Consider the following 22,766-nt stretch of genomic DNA (forward strand, 5'->3'; position numbering starts at 1 on the left):
TCCTACTTCTGGGATCAGTGATTTCCCTCTGGCTGGGGCTGGTTTAAATGCTCCCCCTTTGGGTGGGCATCAGCTGAGTTTGGTTCAGTTTTCCTTTCTGCTCTAACAGGACAGCACTGAGTTCAGTGCCTCACAATTGCTGTGCTCTTCCTCCCCTAACACACAGAAATGCTGTCTACACCATGCTGCAGCCACTGGGGATGGGAGAAAGGTAGCATCAGTGATTCTCTACTGTCCTTTCTAGCTCTTCAGTGCCTCTTTCAGCAATATGAAGTTAAAATATGAGTACTGTGAGTGCTCACCTGATTTTTGGTTCTTATGAAGGTGCTTTGCTTGTGTAGATAGTTGTTAAATTTATATCCTTGTCAGGGGGATGATTGGTGGAGCCTTCTATTCCACCATCTTGCTCCACCATCTCTCCCAACCTGAATTTTTGTGCTCTATAAGGGAATTCAGGATGCAAACCAAGAAAAATAGAGAAATTACAAGTGCAGATTCAAAATATGTCAGCGTATTGGTTAACTCTTGCCAAAAAATGTCGCGCAATAAATCAACCCAAACTCAGTGCCTTAAAGCAGCAATAATCAATTCTCACAGATTTGCAGATCCAGCCAGCTTGGATGGAGTGGCTCTGTTCCACAAGTGTTCACCCTGGGGCTCAGGCAAATGTGGGATAGCAGCTACCTAGGACAGAAAGCTCTTCTTATGGTGTGTAAGAGGGCAAATGGGACCATGTGAAGTCTCGTAAGGCCTAGGTTTAGAAGTAGCAAACTATTTCAGAGTAAGTCACACGGCCAACCCTAAAATGGTGTGAAGAATTAGGGCCAATAAATTTCATGCATCAGAATCAATTTAGAAGGGGTTTTGTGGATAAAATATCATTTCCACAGTATCTCTTTTACCTTTTTGGTATAATCTACAGGGCCTCATTAGAAGGGGCTGGCCCGGGGGTTTGTGATTGTTCTTGGTAGTTCATCTTCTTTCGTCTTCCAGCCTAAGGCTGAACTCTTAAAAGAGGCAATGGAAAGAAGTCAAAATTACACAGGTGTTGGAGACAGACAGACTTAAGTCAAAATCCTGCTTTGCCTCTTAACAGTTTTTGTGCAACATATAAGCCCTCCAAGCCATACTTGCTGCATTAAGCACCAAGTATGGTGAGTGACACACGGTTTACACTCGATAAATGTTTAACGGTAAAAATGACAATAATAAGAATGTCAGGGTGGCATTGTAACAAACACTGACCATGAGTTGTAATGCTGTCTCTGCTAACTCACTGTGGACTAAGCTTCTATAAGATTACCGTTTTTCCCCCTCCAAGCCCTGAAATTCTGTGCTTGTGAGAAGGTGATCTCTGATCCACTGTGGTGTCTGGAGGAACAAAGTAATTTCCCATCTAGAGTTTATTTCATTCCACTCTCTTTAATTTCTTTCTAACTGAAACTGATGACCCCATAGCCATGTACTGTACCCAGTAAGGACCCACTCAGGACTCCACATTTAATGTTAACAAATGAATTTTGAGTCTTGTCTGGGTTGTACCTTAAGCCATAATCATTCTTTGGCAGAGAAAACTAACCTTTTTTGGATGGTGGTTGATATGGTTATAGGCTTTGTGTCCCCACTCAAATCTCATCCTAAATCATAAGCCCCATAATCCTCACGTGTCAAAGGAGAGACCAGGTGGAGGTCATTGGCTTATGTCGGGGGGGTTTCCCCCAGGTTGTTCTCCTGATAGTGAGTGAGTTTTCACAAGATCTGATGGTTTTATACGTGTTTGGTAGTTCCTCCTGCGTTCACTCTCCTTCCTGCCGCCTTGTGAAGAAGGTGCCTTGCTTCCCCTTTGCCTTCTGCCGTGATTGTAATTTTCCTGAGGCTTCCCTAGCCATGCTGAATTGCGAGTCAATGAAACCTCTTTCCTATAAGTTACCCAGTCTCAGGCAGTTCTCTATAGCAGTGTGAAAACAGACAAATACAGTGGTCTGATCAGTTTTCCCATTTGTGAAATGAAGAGAAGCATTTTGTTTAACGTACCTCATAAGAATGATGGTACAGTCACAATGTAATAATGAATTTGATATAATTTTATAGAGATATTAGAATGCTCATTCAGCTTCTCTGACAGAGGCTAAAATAACAGAAGCTTCAACATGATAGAAATTAATTTCTCTTTCCTATAACAGTTTGAACATAAGCAGTTCAGGATTGATATGGCAGCTCTAGGGTGATAGGGACCAAGACTTTTATTTGGTGGTCCTGCCACACTCAACACCATATTTATATTCTAGCCAGTAGGAAGAGAAAAGGGGGAAAGAGAGAGAGAAATCTCTTTCTTTTTAAGAGCACTACCTGAAAGTTGTGTATATTGTTTCTTTTCACATTCTGTTGGCCATTACCTAGTTACATGGCCACACCCGTGTGCAAAGGAGTCTGGGAAATATAGACTTTAGTTACTGGGTTATGTGCCCAGATGTTTCTTCTATCACTGTAGATGTAGAGCAGAATAGACACTGGGAGTACAGGTACTCTCTAACACAAAAAATATAAATGCAAAAATAATAAATTTATTTATGGTACTTAGCAAAGTCTTGAGGATGACCCTAGTTACACTGTGGCTGGGTTTTCCCACCTACCAGAGCTTTAGGTGAATTCCCCAATTCTTTAGCTTAAGACTCAAAGCCCTCATTATTTCTGAGTTCCTGATGCTTTGTTCTCTCCTTCTGCACCTAGGCTGAGTCTCTCTGTTTTCATTCTCCCAAACACACATAGAATACTGCCATTTCAGTTTCTACAAGACATTCTTTCTTTTAATATTTTGTGATTTTTAAAATGGATTTTGCTTAAAATATAGGGTCATCCTTTTCCTTTTTTTTGGATCAAGCAGTTCTGCCCATATCCAGCTTCTTGGTTTGTGTGTGACTATTTGCCTTTTAAATCTTCTAAGCACTTATTAGGATCTTTCTCCAGTAGCAGATATTGAACGTCAGAGCTGCCTGGAGTGCTTTATTCTGACATCTAGTGGCCATGACAGGGATGGTGCTCATCAATGTGTGTAAATGGAGATGATGGGTAGGAAAGGTTAAGAAGGGAGATGATGGATAGGAAAGAAAAAACAGCATTTGTTGAGCACCTTGTATATTTCACGCACTATGCCAGAACTGAACATGTAACTTCCTGGGTTCACAATGCAGCTCTGTCATTTACTAGCTGGTAAACATGGGCAGGTTACTTAAAGGGAGATACCTGTATGGTGAGGATTAAACTTATGGAAAGTATTAGGGCAGTATATGACACAAAGTAATATATTATTATTGGCAGAAGCTTAATGTCTGTGTGTGTATGTGTGTGTGTGTGTGTGTGTGTGTGTGAAAGAGAGAGAGAGAGAGAGATGATGGAAGGAGTTTGGCAAGTGGGAATAAATTTGGAGAGCAGAGTTTGGAAACTTTTGGGCAAAGCTAATTATGGGCATTACTTCATAAATGGCAATCTTTATTTTTCTTTTGAGACAGAGTCTCGCTCTGTTGCCCAGGCTGGAGTGCAGTGGCACAATCTAGGTTCATTGCAACCTCCACCTCCCAGGTTCAAGTGATTCTCCTGCCTCAGCCTCCTGAGTAGCTGGAATTACAGGTGCGCACGACCACACCCTGCTAATTTTTGTATTTTTAGTAGAGACAGCGTTTCACCATGTTGGCCAGGCTGGTCTCAAATTCCTGACCTCAAGTGATCTGCCTGCCTTGGCCTCCCAAATTGCTGAGATTACAGGCATGAACCACCACACCTGGCCTCAGCAATCTTGACTTTTAACTTGAATTTAAGATTTCTTATGATAACAGTTAATTTTTCTCCCCGAATTCATGTGAGTTGAAAACCTCCATCAGCTAGGAAAATTGGAGTAAGGTTATATTTGGATTTTTGAATGTTTGGCTAGAGAGAATAATAATATCTGAATGCAAGCTGGATGTAACCTCCACATGATTCTGGGGGCCAATGAGGAGAGCCAGAGAAGGATAATGAAAGAAAATGTGCACTTCAGGTTATCTCAGAGGCTGCCATAACTGATTCCTTATTATGTCACTTAATCCTGGTGACAACCCAAATAGTGGCTGTGCCCTTTTAGCAGATGAGTAAGTTGAGGGTCAACTTATTCCATCATTGCACACCTGGTAGCTACAGGCAGAACACTCTAGCTGCCAGGTGTGCAATGATGGAATAAGTTGACCCTTATGAGACTGACTACTGAGTTGGACACTCTTTTGGTAAGTTAACTGAACCAGTGGGGCCTAAGCTACACGCTGTTATCTCAGGCGCTCCCATTGGCATGAGTGTGGTAGGTTGCTAGCCACTGCTGTGGGCTAATTACCTCCCAGAAACTGCAGCTCACTTAGGCAACTGTGAAGAGAAGACACAGGAGACATCACATTGATCCAATATGATTAAATAGTCCTATTAGCTACTGAGATGAACATCATATTTTCTAAGCTCAATATTAGAATGTGTGTTTTGACAAGTATGTTTTGTACCCATCAGGATGGTAAAAATGAATATTTGTAATTGGGTCATAAGCCATTTTGTCAAGTTACGCAAATTAGTTATCTATTGTTGTATAACAATGTTATCACCAGCTTAGTGTTTTAAAGCAAGATGCATTCATTATTTCACAGTTTCTGTGGGTCAGGGGTCCATGCACAGTCTAGCTGGGTCTTCTGTAAGGCTGCCATCAGGTGTCAGCCAGAGTTGGGTTCTCATCTGGGCTCCACTGGGGAAAGATCTCCTTTCAAGTTCACATTATTATTGGCAGCATTCAGTTCCTTAAAGTCTTCCAGGCTGAGGAAGCATTCAGTTTTATGCTGGGTATCAGTTGGAAGCCACTCTTAATGTCTTACCTTTTCATGTGTTAGCTGACAACATGGCAGCTTCCTTCTTCAAAGCCAACAAGAGAGAGCATCTCTTGGCAAAATGGACTCTACAATCTTATGCAGTGTATTCATGATCCATGTAATCAAACACATCCTGCTATCTTTGCCGTATTCTGTTGGTTAGAAGCAGGTCACAGGCCCACACTCAAGGGGAGGGGATCAGGCAAGGCTGTAGACACCAGGAGGAGGGATCATGGGGTCACTTTGGCGTCTGTCTGCCACATTGCCCTTTGTCTAGCATGCAGGCAGAGAAGGGGCATGAGGAACTTAGTGCAGTGAGAGTGGCTCAGGGCATGGAGCCTCTCAGGACATGGGCACTTTCCTTGGGGATAAGGGAGCAGAGGCAGCCCCTCCTTTGGTCCATGTAGGAGGACTTCCTGAAAGAAGTATGATTTCAGGAGTTGTTTGAATGACAGGAGAGAAGCAGTTTGGCAGACTTCTAAGGAAAGATGATTTAGATAAGAAGGTTAGGAGGCAATATAAAGATAGGAGTGGGAGGACTGTGCTTACATTCTTTAAAAACGGTTCTAAAATGTAGTATTCTTGTGTCAATAAGCTACGCAATTCATTGGCTGTGAAGCACAGGTGACTTTTTTGTCTTCTTCTGCAGGTGTGGCAGTGTGGAGGGAGGATCGAGATTTTGCCCTGCTCCCGGATTGCTCACCTAGAGAGACACCACAAGCCCTACGCCTTGGATCTGACCCCTGCCTTGAAGCGCAATGCTCTGCGAGTGGCCGAAATCTGGATGGATGAGCACAAACACATGGTCTACTTGGCCTGGAACATACCTCTCCAGGTGAGTCATGGAATTGAACAGCAGCACGAAAGAATGAGAGGAGGAGGTGGCAGTTGTGTAATGGGGAGGGATAAAGCAAAAGTGCCATCGCAGCCCTAAAGAATTAGGGTGAGGTCCTGATGGTGTGATAATAATGGCTCTTAACATTTATGTAACAGTACAGTACTGCATTGTGGACCCTTCTCTATATTAACTTATTAGCCATCACAACATACGTAGGGGATAGGTTTTATTTTTATTATTCTAAATTTTACAGATGAGGAAGCTGAGGCACAGAGAGTTGGAAGAAACTTGTTTAAGGTAATGCAGGGAGTAAGATTCAAACCAAGGAAATCTGGCTTCTAAGTTCCATGTTCTTCATCTCTCTTTTATAATGAGAGATATAAACATAGCAGGTATGATGTGGGGTGGTGGGAGAAAGCACTGTAATCCTGTTGGATGCACAAAAATGAGGATAGCATTCTTTTTTAAGTTTTTTTTTTTTTTTTTTTTTTTGGTAGAGACAAAGTCTTGCTATTTTGCCCAGGCTGGTCTGGAACTCCTGGCCTCCCAAAGTGTTGAGTTTGAAAGTGTTAGCCCCTGTACCCAGCCAAGGATGGCCTTCTTAGCTAAGCCCACATCTTATACACTGGCTGCTTAAGGTCATGCTGTGCTGTCTCGTGTCCCTGAGCTCTGGCTCTGGGCTAGAGCATGTGGAGCTGTGCTGGCCCACAGGGAGGAGTCATCTCATTGACAAACTCATCCCTCCATCATAGTGAGTTCTAATGTAGCCCCCAGAAAGCCAGGGAGTCAGGATGGTGGGTAACTGTGGATGGACCTAGAAGAGAAAGTCTGGAAGGACTCCTAGGGTCAGGAGCCAGGTTAACACTGGGATCAGTAGGTCTGGAGACTGTAAAAATGTGCAGAAATTCCTGAGCCATCTTTATAATTTAGAGATACCAAAATGCTTCCTTTCATAATCCAAGCTGCCAATAACCTCTTACAGTTGGATCATTGTTTGAAGAGAGATGGATAAGAGTTGATTCTGATGTCCCAGTCTACCAAGGTATGATAGGAAAACAAGTACCCTCCAGGACATCCCTAACTTTTTTATTTCTACACAGTCATATTTTGACTGTCCCAAGCTGTACAAAGAGTTGTCTGTAAAATACTGAACCATCAAAGGATGGTCTAAATTTTTACATGGGATGATCCGAAATGAGCCCCAAAGGAAAATTCTGGGAAGAAGGCAGATATACAAGTAGTTTCTGCTTTTTCTAATTTGCCTCTTTAGTATTATTTTACATTGATTCCCCACAAATATCACTTCTAAAAAAGTCTCTTTTAATCTCCAAATGTTGGTATTAGAGTCTTCCTTCCAAAAGCCTTTTCTGGCCATATCATGAGGAGTATCTTGGGTTTTATTGATGTAAATATCATCTCAAACAGGAGAAATCTGCGTAAGCTTATGAGGCGAAATAAACCTGAGCGGCCCCACTATGCAGGCCTTGAAGGAGCAGAATTTGAAAGAGCAGAATTTTCTAGGGTTTAAGGTTTTTCCACTTTCTCTGGAAATATAAAATATCAAGGTTACTTCACAGGCTATCAGAAAAATACTCAGTTCCATCATGCGTGGTCCATACCCACTGGTGGAGTGAAGGAGCTGTTAAAAGAAAAACTTCAGCCAAATTAAATTTAAAGGAGTTTAACTGAGCAATGAATGATTCGCAAATGGGGCAGCACCCAGAATCACAGCAGATTCAGAGATTCCAGCGCAGCCATGTGGTGGAAGATTTATAGACCAAAAAAAGGGAAGTGACGTACAGTCATCGGAAGTGAGGTACAGAAACAGCTGGATTGGTTACAGCTCCGTGTTTGCTTTATTTGAACACAGTTTGAACACTGGGCAATGGATGAGTGGCTGCAATATGGTTGCCGGGATTGGCCAAGACCCAGCTATTGTTACAGGTGCATAGTCCTAAGTTAGGGTTTCAATCTTGTCTATCTATTAAGTTGGGTTGTAGTTCGTCCACAAGGACTCACGTGTAGAAATATGGAGTCCTTCTCAGGCCATATTTAGTTCGCTTTAACAGAGCTTTCATGAATCAAAGCACAGAAACACTTGGCGTTTTATTTACAGGACTCTGGAATAGATTTTGGAGACATTTCTTCCAGAATGGCACTCCGGAAAAAACTGAAATGTAAAACTTTTGACTGGTACCTGAAAAATGTTTATCCACTCTTGAAGCCAATCCACACCATCGTGGGCTATGGAAGAGTATGTATTATGAAATTGCACTTTGGATTTTAAATGTTTGACTGTGAAAGACAGTGCAGCCTGAATCTTGTGATTGCCTGTCCTGCCCAAGATGCCCTTCCTACCTCTGCTTTTTCCTCAGCTCTTTGCCCTCAACCCTCTCAGTTTCCTTTTGTCCTTTGCTCCCCGATCCCCATCTCTTTTCCTTCTCTCTGCTTCTACTCCCCTTGAAAACTGTAGCTCTTGCCTGCCGCCCCCGCCCCCGTTTCTCCACCAGCTGCAGCGATTGGCCTTGCCCACCTGAACTCTGCAGAGGTGCCCCTCCCTGTGTGTGTGGTGATGGCCTGAGGTGATGGGTGTTTCCAGGATGTGGGCCGCGCAGCAGCGCCTCCCTTCGGCGTTGGTCTGTTTCCCAGTGCTTAGAAAATGCCTGCCAGGATCCCAGCCCTCTGCTCCTTGTGGCTGGTCGTTCCTGGTGTCCTTGGTGTGTTGGGGAAAATGTAGGCCCTGGGAAGGATGGGGCCTCATTCTCTGCCCTTTCTAACAGTGTTGCCGTGTGTTTTGTCCCTTCAGATGAAAAACCTATTGGATGAAAATGTCTGCTTGGATCAGGGACCCATTCCAGGCAACACCCCCATCATGTATTACTGCCATGAATTCAGTTCACAGGTATCTTCCACAATCCTCCTGGCCCTGCCTGGGCAAGTCTGTCGTGGCTCAGCCCCTGGTAACCTTTACTGGGTCTGGACTCCATGATACGTGATGGGGAGGCAGGAGCGGAGCATCCTGGGTAAGGGCGAAACCCAGACCTGCACTTGTAACTGAGCACGTCTTAGTTTCTTCAGAAAGCCATGGCAATGTAGTTCCATTTCAGTTACAGGGAGGATAGGTAGAAAGGCTATGCTCTGTCACATTCATTCTCCATGGTGATATTTGCATTGACAATCACCTCTGGTCCCTTCCTTTTCCCCTCCTCCCACTGTTCCCGCTATCTTCTCACTGCTACTGGAAAGCCTGGGAAAGTGGACAGATGAAGCCACCTGTGCATCTCCTATAGAGAAGGAAACAGAGCTAGAGAGGATAGAGGCTGAGCAGATGCTCCTCCAAGGGATGGAAGGGCCCTGGCACCATGTGGAAGGTGCAGTCAGGGGACTTTTTTTTTGTTTGTTTGAGACGGAGTCTCGATCTGTCGCCCAGGCTGGAGTGCAGTGGCGCGATCTCGGCTCACTGCAAGCTCCGCCTTCCGGGTTCACGGCATTCTCCTGCCTCAGCCTCCCTAGTAGCTGGGACTACAGGCACCTGCCACCATGCCTGGCTAATTTTTTGTATTTTTTTTTAGTAGAGACGGTTTCACCATGTTAGCCAGGATGGTCTCGATCTCCTGACCTCGTGATCCGCCCGCCTTGGCCTCCCAAAGTGCTGGGATTACAGGCAGGAGCCACCGCGCCTGGCCGGGACTTTTTTTTTTTTTTTTAAGAGACAATATTCACATCTATCTTCTTACTTTGCATGCTGCCCTCATAGCAACCTTTTGAGGCATGCTCAATAGATATCATTTCTACTTAGTTGAAAAAATGGAGACACATTAATAACCTACTTGTCCAAGCTCACTGAGCAAGATAGTGTTAGATCAGGAATTTGAAAGGTTTTCTGACAACAAACCCATAGCTGAGGGCTACAGTGACAGATTGTGGAGTTCAGTTTTGTTTTTTCTTCAAAGACAAGCTTCTTCATCCATGTAAGCTATGATTCTGTTGGAACCCTCGTAGGCCTGGCCTTCTCCCTGGATTCAAGGAGAGACTAAGGAGAAGGAAGCAGAGGTGGCTTCATGTTGTCCAGGAAGGTTCAGTGCTCCTGGTGTGACTGGGTGTCTAGGGGCCCCAAGATCATTCTTCCTGCTCTCCCTCGGGCTGGGGTCTCCTGCTGGCTGACAATGCCTATGGCGAGCCCTCTGCCCTTTTTTTTTTTTTTTTTTTATTAGAATGTCTACTATCACCTAAATGGGGAGCTCTATGTGGGACAACTGATTGCAGAGGCCAGTGCTAGTGATCGCTGCCTGACAGACCCTGGCAAGGCGGAGAAGCCCACCTTAGAACCATGCTCCAAGGCAGCTAAGAATGGACTGCATATATATTGGGATTTTAAACCGGTGAGTTATGTGGGGTTTTTTTTGTTGGTTTTTTGTTTTTTTTTTTGTTTTTTGAGACTGAGTCTTGCTCTGTAGCCCAGGCTAGAGTGCAGTGGCTTCTCAGCTGACTGAGGCTACTGACAGAAAAGAGATTTGGGTTGGCTGTGAGATCTGGAAGGCAGGACATCCAGGGAAATTCTGCCAACCATTCTAACATACAGGCTGGGTCCATTTCTGTGGCTACTATGTCAAGAACCACAAAAATTGCAAAGGGAGATGATCATGTAATTTCTGGTGTGTTACCTAATATTGCAGTCTCGGCTCACTGCAATCTCCGCCTCCCAGGTCCTGGTTCAAGCAATTCTCCTGCCTCAGCCTCCCGAGTAGCTGGGATTACAGGCATGTGCCATCATGCCCAGTTAATTTTTGTGTTGTTGGTAGAGACGGGATTTCACCATGTTGGTCAGGCTGGTCTTGAATTCCTGACTTCATGATCTGCCCAACTCAGCCTCCCAAAGTGCTGGGATTACAGGCGTGAGCCACTGCGCTCGGCAAGTTACATGTTTTTTAAAGGATAGGTATATGAAAGGTTCAGATTTGATTTGCTAATGTTTTAGGAGAATTACTTCTTGTGGCCCCATGTAGGGAAAAGATTGGAAACAGGGAACTGGGTATGAAACACTGAGTCTCTTGACTAAGGCAGGGGTGGTTAAGGAGAAGAAATATTGGAGTCTGTTGTAGCTGAACAGTTGAGAGTTTGGGCACAAGTCCTAGCTCAGTATAGCAATTTCCTTACCCTCTCTGAAGCTCAGTTTCCTCATTATAAAATGATGGAGATGATAATATCTTCTGTATGCGACTTTTGGGAGGATTAAATGAGATAGTGTGTGTAAAGCATTTCACATGGTGCCTGGAGCAGAAGAGTGTTCAGTACGCATTAGCCATTGTGATCCATTTATTATTAATGATTATCAGAGGGTGTGGAATACTAGGCCAAAATCTGACAGAGGCTAATATAGAAGCTCTGCCTTTAACTTCAACATCAAATGACGAAGGACAGGGTGGAGGAATCTGGCAGAATTCATGTGACGACGACTTGAGGGTCTTGGCTGACAACAGTCTATGGGGAATTTATAATGGATGGGGTTGCTCCAAAAGCTTCTGCACTCTTGGACCAATTTGTTAGGAAGGGGCAGTGCCTCCTGGAGGGAGCTACTGCTCTGTCTGTGACTGTGTCTCTGAATGCGGTACTATGCTTGGTTCAGGTGCCGCATGGACAATCTAGTTCAACAGTTTCTAACTTTTCAAAGTTTATGACCCCTTTGAGAATTCATTGATAGCTATGGAGTCTCTCTCCAGGAAAACATACATATGAACCTATGTGCAAGATTTGCTTCCAGTTTCAGAGGTTTTCTGCATCCTAGATTAAGCTTCCCTCAACTAGACAATATTGATTAGAAGGAGGAGGATAATGTCTTCTCAGTCTCTGATGTCTCACTTTAAGCTCCAATTCTATGGAACTACATGTAATTCAATGAAAATCCAGGTTCCTTCTGACCTTAGGCCTTTCTGCAGGTATTATTCCCTCTCCTCCTACTTCTTCACCAGGCCAACTACAAAGTGTTCCCCTGGACTTAGACATCATCTCACTTGGGAAGCTTTCCGTGACCCCAGAGGAGTCAGTTGGGTGGTTCCTCTAGGTGCTCTCAGGGGCACTTTTGTAGCCCTGGTCTCACCATCTCTTGCAATTGTCTGCTCACTTGCTTCTTTTTATCATTTGGCTGTGAGCTGGAGGGCAGGGCCTGGGGTTTGCTGTTTTTTCTCTAGCGTCGGGCACAACCCCTAGAACATGGCAGGCACTCAACAAATGGTTGCAGAGAAAATGGAAGATTGGCAGGCCTGGAGATATTAACTTGAAAGGCTTGTTAGGCTTATGGATAGAGAAAAGGTGATGCTGTCTTTGTGAGGAAGAGGGAGCAGATTTGTTTAATGTCGCAGGAGGGCAGAACTGAGACCCACAGATAAAGATTAAGGAGGCAGATTTTGACTTAATGTAGGAGCAAGGGGAGGACTTACTAAGGCCTTACAGCTTCAGGTTTCCTACAGAAGAATAGGCTGCTGAGCATAGTGGTGAGTTCTCCATCAATGGCAGTCACCAAGCACAGCATGTCTGAGCATCTGGCAAGCCTAGGGTGCTAAATATGAGTTATTGATGTCCTTAATCATACCTTTTTTGTTCGTGTGAAGAAAACTACAAGTTTACTTTGTTTTAAAAAATTAATATTCACTGTATTCAAGTTATAAATTAAAACATTTAATGAGATAGTGTGTGTAAAGCATTTAGCATGGTACTCGGTGCAAAGGAGTGTTCAAAGAATCATGGTTTTTCTTTAAGCTTTTAAGTTTGGCTTACAAATTTTATTATTTTATCTATAAGCCTAACAAGTTTTGACAATCCCCTTTAAAGAAGATTTTTTAATTTAATAAATTTAATTCCATTAAACATGATGAGCTGTATTTACAAATTTAATATGTTAAATTTCCTTTCTTAAGAACTTCAATTACCTGACTCTAAATTTTTCAATTCTTAAGTTCTCTTAAATGCTTCAGAAGTGTTTATAAAGTCAGTAAAATTTCACCATCGAGTCACCAGTTTAATTACTCAAATACACATTTTAAAATTACTATCACAAGATTAATCTGTAAGATGCCAATTTTCTTAGATACAAGCACTTAAAAATAGTAAATATACACAGAATCTTTGGCAAGTACTATGTATTTGATTCCCTTAATAGCTATAGTTTATCCTAAACCTCGTAAGAATTAAAGATACAATGTATTCTAAAGAAATAATATTTTTAGATAAAATTTTATTCTCATTTTTTCATATCTTTTTTTTTCTGTTTTTTCTTTTCATGATAACAGCCTACCGTTACTAAATAAATAATTATGCATTCCAAACATTTTCAAGGTTGCCTTGCCAAGAAAATTTTGGATGATCGCCTTCTCAGCTGACTGAGGCTACTGACAGAAAAGAGATTTGGGTTGGCTGTGAGATCTGGAAGGCAGAACAACCAGGGAAATTCTGCCAACCATTCTAACATACAGGCTGGGTCCATTTCTATGGCCACTATGTCAAGAACCACAAAAATTGCAAAGGGAGGTGATCATGTAATTTCTGGTGTGTTACCTAATATTAAGTTCGTGTTGAGTGGGTTCACTCCATCTAATCCTTTTCCATCCATCTTACCTCTTAGGTCTACAATTCTTTCGGATATGAAAAATGATACTTGATTGAATGTTGGGCTCTTCTGGTTCTCACTTTACTTTGTAGACACAACTTACAAATTAATTTACTAAAAAGTTACCAAAGAAATTTTCCAAAATTGAGAGGGAGATGAGACTAGATCATCCCTTCGTTTTCTTTGATTCCATGATTCTGTGCTTTGGGTGTACCAGAGGAGGCTATGACCCTTGTGACTCACAAGAGAGCCAGAGTTGGGGCGGGGACCCAGTTCAAGAAGAGAAGGGCTAGTCAGACACATGGACTTTGAGGAGCACAGCGTTAAGATAGTGATGCCACTGAAATAAGGGGGCATTTGGAGAAGGTCATCCGTCTTCGGGGTGAAGCAACAGCTCACAATACAAAGAGGGTCTCTGTGAGGAGTAGTGAGGAATAGTGAGGAGGAGGAGAGCACTCGTGGTGAGGGGTTGGAAGTGTGGGGAAAGAGGAAGTGGGGAGGGAGTGCTCCCACACACTGCTGGTGAGCATGGAGACTGGCACCGCTCCAGAAGCAACTTGCCCACGTGTAGGAAAACCAGACACTCCTCAGAACCCAAACTAACTACAATCCTTTTTAAGGCACTGATTCTTTTTTAGGACAATATCTTTACTTAAAGAATAGTACAGAACATAGGCCAGGATTAATGTAGAAAATATCTTAATACTTATCACAGTGAAACACAAGGAAAAATTAAATGTCCAACAGTAGGGTAGGTTTTGCTCATCTCTTGAACTGAATATTATATAGCCATTCAAATGATGTTCTGAAGAAATCTATTTCAAAAAGTTAATAAAATTGGAAAAGATGTATATAGAATGTTAAATTTATATAAAGAAGCAAGATGTAAAGACCACATATACAATGTTATCTTGTTATGAGTGCTTTTATATACTTTATATATAAAATATTTTAAAATATATTTTTTATAAATACACTTCTAGTCAATCATCCCCTTCCCTGAAAGCCATCAGCGATCCTGAGGATATGACCTCATGGATGATCTCAGAGGAGCTGCTGCATGCCCGCCTCACCTGCCAGCAGCCCATGTGCCCTGAGCCCTGACCATTTATTTTAAAGTATTTTATGTATTTTTAAAATATATTTTCCAAGTTAAAAAAGAAGCATCTATTACTTTTGTAAAAGTGAAAAAGAAAAACAAAAATCCTTTTAAAAACTCTGACAGGCAGCACCCCAAAATAAAAACCAAAATGGCCAGGCGCGGTGGCTCATGCCTATAACCCCAGCACTTTGGGAGGCCGAGGTGGGCAGACCACGAACTGAGGTCAGGAGTTTGAGACCAGCCTGGCCAACATGGTGAAATCCTGTCTCTACTCAAAATACAAAAATTAGCTGGTCGTGGTGGTGGGCGCCTGTAATCCCAACCACCTGGGAGGCTGAGGCAGGAGAATTACCTGAACCTGGGAGGCGGAGGTTGCAATGAGCCAAGATCATGCCACTGCACTCTATCCTGGGCAACAGAGCGAGACTCTTGTCTCAGAAGGAAAAAAAAAAGCAAAAACAAAACCAACAAACAACAACAAAAAAAACCCAAAACAAAAATGTGTTAAGATCCAGATGAACACAATTTGAAAGAAACTAGAGGATGTGTGGAACACTGTCAAAGCTCATGTCACGTGGAAGTTGAGTGGAAATAGAAAACAGACCACTGACTTTGTCTAAAAGGTCCCAGTAAATTATAATAACCAAGAGTTATTGAATACATTTTTGCACCATGCATTGGGTTAAACATTATCTCATTTAGTTCTTATAAAACGTAAGTCTCATAACAGAAGTATGCTCACTAGCTCTATCTCACCCATGAAGTAACTGGGGCACTGAGGAGTCCAATTATTTGCTGAGGGCTACACAGTGAAGTAAATGCCCAGCACTCAAACACGGAATCTTAAACACTGTGTGCTATTGCCTCGTTGCTTGGGAATTTGATTCTGAAAGGGAGAGAAAAACTGAATGTTTGTTGAAAGGGATAGTAGAGTTAAGATCTGGGTTTATTTTGTCCTTCTAATATTGTGACATTTGGACATGTTTAAAGGCAGTAGAAAAGGAATCTGCAAAGAGGGAGAAATAAAAGATGGATGTTAGGAGGGGTGTTTCTCTAGCGTCGAGGATGGCCGGGGCTCAGGGAACAGAGTGGGGCTGCTGGCGGGTGAGGCGGGCATGGGGCTGCTCCTTTGAGATCATCTGTGAGGCCGTGTCCTCAGGATTGCTGATGGCTTGCAGGGGACGGGAAGGTTGAATAGAAGTGTGGTGTTCTTGACATTTAGTTAAAGTGAGTGCCAGGTGGGGGCTGACAGACAAAGCATGCTGAGGAGGCCTGGAAGAGGAACCCTGAGGAGTAAGCCGAGCTCTGGGGCCAGCCTGCTGTGGGCAGGTTTTTGAGCCAGGCCTGCTCAGTTGGCAGACCCTGTCCACAAGCGCTCTGTGGTCTGGAAGCAAAGAGAGAGGAGTGGTGGCGGTGGTGGAGGAGAAGTTCTAGAATCTGAAGAGTTGCCCTGAATGGCCAATGCTGGCTGGGTGCCCAGAGGAGGAAAGGGTGGTTGGGGCTGGGGGGAGTCCAGCGACAGGCAAATTTTGGGGGAGCAAGGGCTGTTGGAGGCAGTTTTTGATTGGAAGAGATGAGAGGCAGGGAGGTGATGGTGAGAGAGGAAGCAGAAATTTGGAGATATTACAGCTGCAGTCAGTCCCACTTGGTGTTCAAGAACTTGGTGGCAGTTTGTCTGAAGGGGAACAGTGAGGTCAGGGTTTCTCACTAGCCATCAGGATGAATGTTATGCACCCTGAGGATGATAGCAGAGTGCAGGGCATAAAAAGGAAAGAGCCTGACCCAGGAAGTAATGTAGATCATGTGAGTCCTGCAAAGGGTGGAGAGGGACGTGGGAGAGAGAGTGCCGGGAGCAGAGGGCAGGGCCAGGAGCAGAGGGCAGGACCAGGAGAGATAGTAGTTTGGACAGATGGCAGGAGTGTCAGTTGCTGAGATATGAAGATAAGGGGGAAGAAGCTCAGGGAGGTTGTGGGAATCACATAGGATCAAAGAGAAGGATGGCCCTTCCTTTCTCTTCTCCTATTAGAATGGGGGAGTGGCAGAGATGAACTAAGATTTGTTGCATGTTTCATGTGACAGGCCCAAGATGGTCCATCAATATTAACCCTAATTTTAACCTCAATATTAACTCTAAACTCATTTTATAGATGAGACTGACATTGAGACTTGGAGAGATTGGGTAATTTGCCCAAGCCCACACGGTTCGTATGTGGTAGAGCAAGGATTCAACCCTGACTTTGTAGCACTAAAGCCTATCATGTTCCCAGTTATAAACCTTGGCGAAGTCCCCTCAACAGGAGAGGCAGGAAGCTGCCTCAGAGGCTGAGATTCCTGAATGTAGCTCCTGCTCCAGGCCCACAACACAGTTTCCCTGAAGAGGGAGAGAAGCACAAGGTGAAGGTGACCCTGATGGGTCTCATGGGGTCAGGGGTGAGGACGTGGAGAGGAGGGCCAAGTTGAGAAGGCCCACGGTTCTCACAGATGCCTTCGTTCCATGGTAGTCAGTACTGACCCAACGCTTCCATCTCAGGAGAGGCTGAGGGCATCACACGAAGCCAGCACAACATTGGCTGGCTGGTCATGGGGCTGGTTGGTCAGTTGGCCATGGGGCTGGTAGAGGAAGCACGGGGTGATTTCATCCTACATTCTGCTTCCCTTTCTCCCCTGGATGACTTGTGGAGCATTGAGGGGTCCCTCAAGAATGTGGCTGAGCACAGCAGGGAGAGCAGGGCTAGAAGAGATGATGAATTACTGAGGCATTTCAGGCACCGTGGCTCTGTCTCTCTTCCCCTCCAGGGAGGAGCTGTCATAAACAGGGATACCAAGCGGTGTCTGGAGATGAAGAAGGATCTTTCGGGTAGCCACGTGCTTGTGCTCCAGACCTGTACCACGCAAGTGTGGGAAATCCAGCACACCGTCAGAGACTGGGGTCATACCAACAGCCAGTGATCCTCAGACGGCACTGGATCTGGGTCATCAATTCCTGCAAGTGGAGTGGCTTCTACCCCTAACACTCCCAGCTTCTTTCTCAATGAGAAAGAAAGCATGTGTATGTCTGTTTATGGCGACTTCAGGTGGGGCCTATGCGTGTGCCGGGGTGTCTCTGTTGGAGAGAGGAGAGGAAACTCTGATGCCTCGTCCCCAGCTTCCCTGGGAAGGTCGTGATATATATCAAATGCCATTCTTGGAAACTCCTTGAAATAACCAGCATCTTTTGGCTGTTACGTGGGGAGAGAAGGAGGAGGATGGAAGTTTATCTTTGACTTCTGCCCACGATGTTTAGCCTTCCTTCCCGACAGCTACTGTCGCCATCTGCCCCACACCTCCTCCCCAGCTCATCTGCTTGGGGACTCCCCAGGCTGCCAGGGGCCATTCCACGTGAGACGCTGGGCCCTTCTCAGGCCGGCAGCGTGACAGCTCTTCAGGTAGCACTAATTCTCCCTCCTGCCTGGACTGTCCTGAGAGATGCAGAAAATAGATAAGTGACTTTTAAACATTCCTCCATTCAACCTCCCATGGCAGTTTTATTTGGATTATCAATCTCTCCCACACCAAAGAGATTCTGGAGGCTGAGGGGAGGAGAGAAGGCACCTCGACTCATCACAGCTGTCCAAGGGACAGTGTGTTGAGAAGGGTAAGAAAATCCAGGGCCATCGGAGCCTTTCTCTTAGTAGGTCATAACATTTAATGACTTAATTACCTATTCCCTCCTCCTACTCTTGCAAATTATGGAGAAGATGAGGCTTGAATCAGAGGGGCACTGCTTGTTGGAGGCAAAGAAGAGATTGCAGGCAAAATCTTAAAACCAGGGATTCTATGGCTGTCCACTGGATAAATATTTTCTGCTAGTTGGTGAGTTGGGAAGATACATCTCAGCCTGCCAATTTTTGGCAAGGTCTTGGAGGTTGGTGGGACGGGGCACTTGGTGGGAGAGTAGGTAGGATGGTTCTGTGTGTGTGGTGTGTTGTGGAATTACCCTTCAAGCACGTGCTCCCAAAACCCCTTCTTCAGAGGGCCGCTTTTCTCTCTTAGTCCCATGTCAGGGCTGCCTGGAAGTGATTTGGAGAATCATTAGGTTTTCTTTAGGCATTAGGCAAGCAGGACAGTGATAATTTGGTACAGGATTTAATCAGTTGAAACTTATAAAAATGAACTTTTAAAAGTGTACAGGTTATAAATAGACAGCTTGATTAAAATTTCACTATGAACGCTGCCATATCAAGAACTAAAACTACTGCAGATACGATTTTATTACGAAAAAATAAAGGGACAAGATGAATGTTAAGCAAATGCATAACTTCTAGCTTCTGCCTGGCAAATTGAAGGGAAAATGCAATTCATAGCAAAGTTTTGAAAAAGTATGTACCCAATAGAAAGTTGGATAAAAGACACAATACCCTTAAACATATGAAAAGATGTTTAACCTCATTCGTAGTTAGAGAAATGCAAATTAAAACTGTATTGAGATACTTTTCACTTAAATTGGTAAAAATTAAAAAGTAGGACAGCACATTCTTTTGGAAGGGCTGTGGGAAACAGGCAATCTTATACATAAGGCAAACTGGGGATATTTAGCAATATCTAAATAAACTGTATGTACATTTTCTATTTGTGCCAGTAATTCCACCTCTAGAGATTTACCTTAAAAATAAGAAAATACTTACTCACAAAGTGACTCTTTGCAGTATTCATTGTAACTGAGAAATGTTGAAAAAAGAAAAGATGTGGCTGAACATCAGAGAATAATTGAATACCTCCATATAATGGAGTACTATGCAGCTATGATAAAGAACAAGGACTCTTTCTCTGAACTGATATGGGGTGATTTCCAGTACCTTTTGTTAAGTGGGAAAAGAAAAATAGTATCTATACTATATACCTTTTAGGTAAGAAATAAGGGGAAAATATACCTGCATCTGTTCATTTCTGCAAAGTAAAACATAAGAAGAATAAATAAGAAAATAATGAGATTGGTTACAATAGGTGGTGGTGGTTGGAAATAGGGCAGAAAAAATTGGGAATAGGAATGGGATAGAAGGGATGTAGGGAGAGTGACATTTCTCTAACTGTATATTTTCTATAGTTTTGACTTCTAGAACCGTGTTATGTTTCAAATGCTTAAAATATAAATATATAAAATCAATAAAGATAGAAACCCAAAATGGAGTATAAACAAAAATAAGTGAACCTAACTATATCTCCATATTGTAAATGAACACATACACACTCACTCATGCACACACACATTGATCACACCTAACATGCAGCATGCAGATCTTGTTTCTAAATATTTTCCAGTGAAAGGAATTACAAGCCTTTGGAGAAATAGCTAATTTTAGGGCTGGGGCTGGGATATCTTTCTATTTTAGAAAGTTATAAACTGCTCAAAAAATTATGGGGACCTGTCACAAACCACAATGGTCAGGTTGAAGGGGCTTCCACTGGCCAAATCTGGGACAATTTGAGTATTAAAATAAATAACGGTAATTTTAACTGAGTGATTGGCGTTAACATCATCAGTTGTCGGACAAACGGATATCATGGGCCTCCTGATATAATGCAAGAAGAACACAATATCACTTCTATGGTTTTCCTGCCAAAATACAGAACCTGAACCTATAATCTTGAGGAAACATCAATCAAACCCAAATTGAGGGAAGTTCTTCAAAAGAAATGGTCTGTATGCTTCAAAAATGTCAACTCATGGAAGACAAAGACTGAGGAAGTGTTCCAGATTCAAGGAGACTAATGAGATAACTAAATGTAATGTGTGATCCTGGATTAGATCCTAGACCTGAGGGCTTTTTCCCCCTTTGATTGTAAAGGACAGCAGTAGACAATAGGTGAAAGTTGAAGAAGGTTTGTTGATTAGATAATAGTATTGTATCCTGATTTTGATCATTGTACTCTGGCTATATAATAGAATGTTCTTTATTTTACAAAATAGTAACTGGATGGAGTTGAGGTGAAGGGACATTATCTCTGAGATTTTATATAGATAGATGATGGATGGATGAATGGATGGAGCAGTAGACAGATTCGATGGAGGAGTGGATGGATGGAGATAGATTGATAGATAGATAGATAGATAGACAGACAGATGGAACTGGGAATGATCAAGCAAATGTGGAAAAGTGAATCTGGATGAACAGTAAAAGGTTTGTTTACAAGAATTCTTCGTACTATGTTTGCAACTTTTCTGTACATCTGGAATTGTTTAAAAATAAAAAAAAAATTAAACAAACTCAATGCCTATCTAGATAGACACTAAAAATCTCTTCCCTTTTAACTGCAATGATAAGCAATAGCAGCTTAATTCAAGTTTGGTGTACTTTATTCTTTGAGGGAAATCTGTGATTCTCTCACACTTACAGTGAGGATACAAAAGGCCGCTTAGGCTCCCCAGCTTCCCAGAGGTCCTGAGCTTCCGCCAGCAGCTCTGTTCTCGAGGGTAGCCTGCTAGTTATGACAAAGAAAGTATTGGTTTGCTTCCTTGGCCCTAAAACCACCTATTCATTCCTTGTCCTAAGATGTACATGGAATTATGCGTATCTGGTCACTGTCTACTTCCAGCCTTCATTGGCAAGGACATGTGAAGGTTGTCTCAGCAGCTATCTTCAGTCCACTCAGGAAGCTGTTCCCTTGGCAACCAAGTTAATTATTTATTGACCCCTCTCTCTCTGATTTTTGGGAACATTGGAGCTCTACTATAAGTCAGTATTACCTTGTAAATAACAGTTAATATGACAAGTAAACTAGTCGATGACCCTGGAGTATGAAAGGTCACCAAAACTCCAACAGAGAAGTCTGTGTTTGATTCTAGGAGTTGGATATCTGGAACTGTGGACCCATCATTCATTCCCTTTCTTTGGCTCAGAAAGTGAAAATCCCTGGGGCATCTTGCAAATGGCCATTTTCTCCCCATCCCACATTACCTCTCAATTTCCAGATGGCCATACCCAATTTATCCCCTTATGGGAATAAGCCACGCTAGAGCAGCCTTAAAGAACCACAGTTTACTGTTACAAAATGCTCTTCTCTTGTTGACCTTAAAGTAACAGGCTTGTTCCTCTTGTCATTCCACCTATCCAAAAGTAAAATTACAAGGCAGCTTTGCTTGTTCTTCTCCCTACAACGCCAAACTTCAAACAGAAATCCCAGGAATGCAGCTTAGATCTGTCCCGCTCTTTATTGCAGCCTCTACTTCCCTAGGATTCTGGCACTTTTCCAAAGGGAGCAGGGCCTGGAGACTCAGGGGTCACTGCCATCATGTGCCTGGTTGTTTCTCTTCTCCAGGCCCTAAGCGTCACCTACACGAGGCTTGAGCATCCCAATTCTCTCTTCAGAGGGAGCAACTTCCTCATCTGTGTAAGACCTAAAGGGTACAGAGCTGTGAGCCATGCCATAATGCATTGACATTCTAGAATTTTAAAGTTAATCTCTTACAGAGTTCCCTCATTTTACATGTAATACATTTTAACAATAGGAAATGTCCTTTTAGCTAATTTTCCAAATTTAAAGAAATATGTGAAGTCCTTTTATAAAGATTAAATGAAATAGAGTGGGGTCTGTAATGTCAGGTTGAGTTAATTATCACTAGGATTAAAGGATAAAATCGACTGCTCATGACTTAAAGTTATAATTTTAACAAACACAATTTTTTCCCACAAATATATTATGTCTGAAGATTCCAAATCTACCATCTCGTTGGAACTATAAAAACCAAATCTGTCAATATCACCAGAAAGCTCTTTGGCTTCCGTAGCAAAAAACAAAACAAAACAAAACAAAAAAAAACTAGGAAGAAAATCAACTTTATATAACAAAATAAGAAGTAGGTATAGTTTTAACTTTAACTAATGAAACCAGATATGTCAACATTCCCTAATGTTAGTATTTTCCTTCTCTGTCTTACAAGTCACAAAGACTAAGTCAGGACTTGTCCTTTCAAAGTAAGTTGTCAACCTTCTTTCACTCTTTGAAGGTTCTTCATTAACTGCTGAGTGAGGCTGGTTGTTCTGCTTCCAGGGCATTTTCTAGCTGAGACTAAATTGATGAAAACGGGCTTGTGCTTTACTGTTGTCACAAGGACTTTGTCCTGGAGCCCCTGAGTCCCAGCTATTCCCCCCTCATCAAGCTCTCTACTCTGCTTTCCAGAGAGCCTGCTTGTGGGCCTTCCTGATGAGTCTGCAGCGGATCTTGACCAGGTTTTCCATATGGGAATCCTTTCCTAGCATTGCTCAGGAAATTCTGGTTTTTCCAAATCCCAAATTCGTAGAAAAATCAGTTGAAAAATAGGAAAAACAGAAAAGAGCTTTATAATTCTCCTGTGAGAATTAAAGTTTT

General features: G+C 42.9%; 1 protein-coding gene across 2 annotated transcripts in view; it reads left to right on the top strand.

Annotated features, from left to right (window-relative positions):
- The window catches only part of GALNT8 (polypeptide N-acetylgalactosaminyltransferase 8), a 64,088-nt gene extending 41,834 nt beyond the window's left edge, over window positions 1-22,254 (top strand). The window contains exons 7-11 of one of the 2 annotated variants that reach the window (XM_009247343.3): window positions 5,527-5,712; window positions 7,832-7,969; window positions 8,522-8,617; window positions 9,930-10,097; window positions 17,217-22,254. In XM_009247343.3, the coding sequence (XP_009245618.2) occupies window positions 5,527-5,712; window positions 7,832-7,969; window positions 8,522-8,617; window positions 9,930-10,097; window positions 17,217-17,369 (741 nt within the window). In that variant the 3' untranslated portion in view covers window positions 17,370-22,254. Of the gene's footprint in view, window positions 1-5,526; window positions 5,713-7,831; window positions 7,970-8,521; window positions 8,618-9,929; window positions 10,098-13,047; window positions 15,496-17,216 lie in introns of those variants that run through there. The other variant, XM_063711998.1, reaches the window with a different exon arrangement.
- Window positions 22,255-22,766: the final 512 nt, after the last annotated feature.

This window comes from Pongo abelii, chromosome 10 (genome assembly GCF_028885655.2).
Source record: "Pongo abelii isolate AG06213 chromosome 10, NHGRI_mPonAbe1-v2.0_pri, whole genome shotgun sequence".
In the NCBI taxonomy this organism is placed as follows: Eukaryota; Metazoa; Chordata; class Mammalia; order Primates; family Hominidae; genus Pongo; species Pongo abelii.